This window comes from Cricetulus griseus, chromosome 2 (assembly GCF_003668045.3).
Source record: "Cricetulus griseus strain 17A/GY chromosome 2, alternate assembly CriGri-PICRH-1.0, whole genome shotgun sequence".
NCBI classification, from domain to species: domain Eukaryota; kingdom Metazoa; phylum Chordata; class Mammalia; order Rodentia; family Cricetidae; genus Cricetulus; species Cricetulus griseus.
In genome coordinates, this window is record NC_048595.1 from 25,012,264 (window position 1) to 25,017,162 (window position 4,899).

General features: G+C 58.5%; 1 protein-coding gene across 1 annotated transcript in view; it reads right to left on the reverse strand.

Annotated features, from left to right (window-relative positions):
* Csmd2 (CUB and Sushi multiple domains 2) overlaps window positions 1–2,426 on the reverse strand; it is a 552,860-nt gene extending 550,434 nt beyond the window's left edge. Inside the window, exon 1 of the mRNA XM_035438911.1 lies at window positions 2,225–2,426. Within this exon, the coding sequence (XP_035294802.1) occupies window positions 2,225–2,426 (202 nt within the window). The remainder of the gene's footprint in view (window positions 1–2,224) is intronic.
* Window positions 2,427–4,899: the final 2,473 nt, after the last annotated feature.

Below are 4,899 nucleotides of genomic sequence, written 5' to 3' on the forward strand. Positions count from 1 at the left end.
CACACACACACACACACACACACACACACACTCCAAATCTTCATATTCATTCTACCCAGCAGCTCTCTAGCCGAGGGAGGTACTCAATCCTCAAAGCACCTTTAAAGTCAACGATATGAAGAGATCACAAAAAGAATGCCTTTCCTTGCCCCATGCCTCACACACCATGTCCTGCAGCGTTGTCACTAACTCCATCTCCAAATGTCTGCTGACTCCAAGGCCAGAGAGTATGTGGAAACGCACAGGAAAGCTTCCCAAAGAAACGAGCCAGATCGGGGCCTGCCAGAGAGCAACTGCCCCTCCTTGAGACACACACAAACTCCAACTTAGTACCTACCCAAGAGACAACGACAAATGGATCTCAACAAGGCAGCCTTCCAGCAATGCTGAACACTGTGCAGGCCCCGGGTGAGTGGGCCTTTTTCTCTCCCCAGGGGCACGGCATGCTCAAGGGGGAAGGGACAAACCTAGCGAGAAAAATAAATTCGGCAATCCCCAACGAGTTCCAGTTGGCCAACGCAGAGAGGACCCTCGCCTGGACAACCATACAATGGGCCCTACAGCAAGTAAACAACAACGGAGCCCACAGCCCATGTGAGAAGTCTTGGTGACTAGAAGCATTGGTGTGAGCCGCTTCCCAGTGGGTGTGGGTGTGTGAGAGGCCAAAGCTGAGAGGCAAGCGCGCCACGGGCGCCCCTCTCTGGGTGTCAGTGGCTATGACTCCTTAGGTGAACTGAGAAAGTCCGGTCAAAAGGGATAGAGATAGTCAGGACTGTCTTGGGGGAACCCTCCCTGATAGAGAACCCCAACAACATTGAGTGACCAAGGGATGGGTTCACAAGATACTGGAGGCCAGAGAGGGCCTGAGAGTTTTACCACTTACTCACTGGACAACCATAGGAGAGGTGCACTTTCCAAGAAGCGGCAGGGTTTGGGGATGGCCCAGGCCAAGGCTTGAGAGGCTCAACCTGTGGTTTTAAAATACCAAGCAAACAAGCAACAACAACAAAAGCGCTGCTACTCAATGCCTGAGTGTCCCGGCTCCAGGCCTAGGCATCAGGTGCTTGGGGTTTTCTTCCCCAGCCGGTGTCAGCATCCAGAGAAGTGAAAATGTAGCTCCGGGGATCCCCATTTGGACCGGTCCCCTCACAGGAACAGGGAACTTTCTAGGTTGTTGCTAAGCGTCAGAAGATGCCATGGGAAAAGTAGGAGAGGACCAGTTGAAACCAGTAACCTCTAGTGTGACTGGGTTCACTAAAAGGTCCACGTGCAAACCCCCCCCACCCCCAACTGTAAACTGCAGGCAGCCATCCATCCTAAAGTCCCGGGACTCCCCGCACCCTTGAAGTCTGTCCCGGCTAGCTTAACGAGACCGGGTCCTACCACCCGCGCCACGGTTGCCGCAGCCCAGGCGTTCGGCTGCAGCAGGGCGCGGGAAAGGGCACTTTGGCGCGGAGTGGGAACCAAGCAAGGGGGATGTGTCGGCGCGGACCCTGGCGGCGACATTCCCCTTCCTCCCTCCCAACCCGGCACGACCCCCGCCCGCCTCCACCTCCAGTGGTTCAGCCCCCCTCCAACCCCACCACATGAGCCCTTCAAGAAAGATTGCACGGGACCCCCGACCTGGGCGCGCGGCTGTCTGCATCCAGCCCCCAGCCCAAGCACCAAGCGCGGGGGGGGGGGCTGTGAGGAGGGGGGTGGTGACCGCAGTCTCTGGGCTGCTTGGGCGGGGGCAAAAGCTTTGGTCGGAGAAAATGGGCGGGGGCAAGGAAAAGGCAGACCCTGCAGACGCGGAGGGGGCGCGCGGAGCTTCTCCAACCCCCGGGACGGGCGTGCCAGGCATAATGGGGGAGCGTATGGGGGGAGTAGGGCTCCGGGAAAGTTTATACCGGAAAAGCCTGGCACATTGGGGGCCTGGGAGGCTGGAGAAACTGAAGCCACAATCCAGGTGCCCCGCAATCCGGGGAAGGGATGTCTTGTCTCCCAGGCCCCACACACACACCGGCCGGATCCGGCCAAGTTGCGGCTGGGGTTGGGGACGTCCATGAGGGTAGAGGTGAGGACGTGGTCGAAGATGGAGTGAAGGATCTAGGCAGGCAGAGGCGAAGATGAAGAGCAGGGTGGGTAATCGGGAGGAGGAAGCCAAGCCGGGGTGGGGGAAGGGACTGGGACCGCGTCGAGGTTGGGTGGGCTCGGGTGGGGCGCGCAGCGCGGCCGGACTCACCCGCAGCAGCCGAGGCACTGAGCAGCCCCCAGCCCAGCAGCAGCAGTAGTGGCGGCGGCGGCGGCGGTGGCGGCGGTGGTGGCGGCGGGCGGCCCCAGCGACTCCCGGTGCCCGGCACAAGCGCCCAAATCCCGGTTTCGCCGCGAGTCCTCCCTGCCGGGCAGCCGCAACATCCCTGCTCCGGTGCCCGCGAGCGCGGCATGGCGCGGCCGGCAGCCCGAGGGAGAGGCTCCGCTCGCCGCCGCCGAGGAGAAAGGAGGTCAGGAGAGCTCTGAAGCTTTTTTTTTTTTTTTTTTTTTTTCCTGCTCCGGGAGAAAAAAAAAAAAAAAAATCCCGGTACGCGGGAGCCCTGAGCTTCTGCGGCTGGAATGAACCAAGTGTCCGCCCGGCCGGGGAGAGGCGCGCTGGGCTCTCGGAAATGACTCGCTCCAATCCCGCTTCGCGGGGTTCGCGCCGGGGGGCGGGGGGGTGAATTATCCCCGGATTAATCACTCCGGAGTCGCTTCTCCGCGGCTCCAAATGCTGGGGGTGGAGGAGCAGCTAAGGAAAAAAAAGCGCGGGGGGGGGCGTTCAGCGCCACCTGCACCTCCAGATAAACCACAAATTACATCTACAGGGTTGTTTATTCCTATTTGTTTTACAATTGACCAGTTTCTTTTAAGTTCAGTTCTCCAGCTTTCATTTATAAGATCACCATTAATACACTCCCTCCCGCGTACTCACACATACACACGCATAGAGACACACACTCGCACACACAGGCACATACACGCCTCCTCCACGTTTGAAAAACGGGAATGCTGTCTGGGGAAAGGTAACCAAAGAAGATCGCTGTTCCCCGAGTCCTGGCTCTTAAGAGATAATTTTGGGTGCTGGCTTTGAACTTGCAGTCTCGGGGCTCGGGAGGATACTCTGGAGTAGCTTATCCCAAGAGATGGATGCTTGGACAGAGGGAGGCAGGGTTAAGAATTGAAGAGTAGGTGGAAAGGGGTGAAGGGTCCCTTTCACTGGGTCCAGGGCAGTCCTACCCCTAGCCTAAGACAAAATCGCAGGTATGTGTACTGGTTTGGGGCGGGGGTATGAGGTTGGTGGAAGGACTTTGTTAATTGTACAATTTGTCCCCAAATTTAAATGACTGGGCCATGCTTATCCTCCACATCCTCCCAGTCAGGGCCCCAAACCAGATGAGTTTCTTACAAGGAAGTGAACCCTTTTCTTCCTCAGGCTGGAGTGGCTGCTTTCCGACCTCAAGGGCTCAGCGTAGGTCCCCACCCCATCCCCCACCCCTCCTCGGCAGCAGTCTCAGTCTGGTCTACCCTAGACTGCTCTGCCAGCCACGAGGGCTCCTTCGTTGTCAACGCCAAACTCTTGCTTAGGGCGAAGAGACGCTTAGGGAGGTGGGGGAGGCCGGAGGGGACCACGAGCTACAAGGCTGGGAGGCTGGAGGAGGCCCCGCCTGGAGCGCGCAGCGTAGAAGCACCTGCCGGTGTACACCCCACCCCCTCTGCCAGAAGCACCCAGAGAGGCAGATCTTGCGTTTAGGGAGTCTGGCAACAGAGAGATTTGGCCAAGCAGGCGCTCTGGCATCCTGGAGGCTCAGGATACAAGGACCACTGATGGCAGGCGACGAGGCCGGGACATTTCCTGGGAAGGGCCAAGAGAGGGACTTCACGGTTGGCGGCTTGGGTTGGGGGGTTGGTGAAACCCGGGTTGGCCAGCTGTGGGCGAGCCTGGCAATTTTCCGGGAAAGGCATGCGGGAGGGCTTCGGGATTATAGCTGGCGTTGGAGAGGAGGGGGACAGGCAGGAGGAGTGGACGCTAGTTTCTTATTCCCACCAAAAACTTGCTCCGCAGAGCCACGCTTTCTCAGAGCACTTGGTATGAGTCTCTCTCCCTCCCCCAACCCACCCCGGTGGTTCCGGTTTCCCTGCATGAGCTCATCTCACAGCTGGGGAGCCAGCCCGGTGGCCCCCGGGGTGGGCATGGAGAATTCTCTGAATCGCGGGCTCCATTCCCCACCCCCATCACACTTGCTTCCCTGGCCCCTACCGACACGTTCTCGTTGAGTGCCAAGAACCAACTGAAGCAGCCAGAAAGCTCCAGTGAAAGGCCTGCTTTATGTGCCTGGGGCAGCAAGGAGGGGGCCATTCCTTTACCATTGTCCAGACCCAGTCCCCCAAAGAGCTAAGCTAGCCGAGGCTGGCCGAGCCTTCCCACCAGCCCTGCGGAGGGAGGGTGGGTATGGTGCTGCGGCCTTAGGGAAGGTTTCCTGCTTCCTGGGCCTTGCCTAGGGTGGACTTTGGTGTCTTCCCCTTGTGGTCGGGGTTTTCTTCCAGGGAGAGAGACACGCAGTGATGGCCAGGCCTCTGCAGCCTACAGCTGGGCTCTTCCATAATTGTGGGGCTCAAAGCCAATGTACTTTCTCCTACCCAAGAAGCCAGCTGACTGGATCTGACTGACGAAGTTCACCCTGAATTCCTCTGGGAAAAATGACTGTTTGGCTCTCCACTCTTCCTGGGGGCTGTGGAAGGCAGGGGCACAGTTATAATCCCTGTAAACGACCCACTTATTCGTATTCTCCACCCCTGGGGCTTACTCTGATCTATTTGGGCCCACACAAATTTACCCAGCCTCTTGTGTGTGTCGGGGCCCTGTGCTAGGCTGTGCCATGAGCC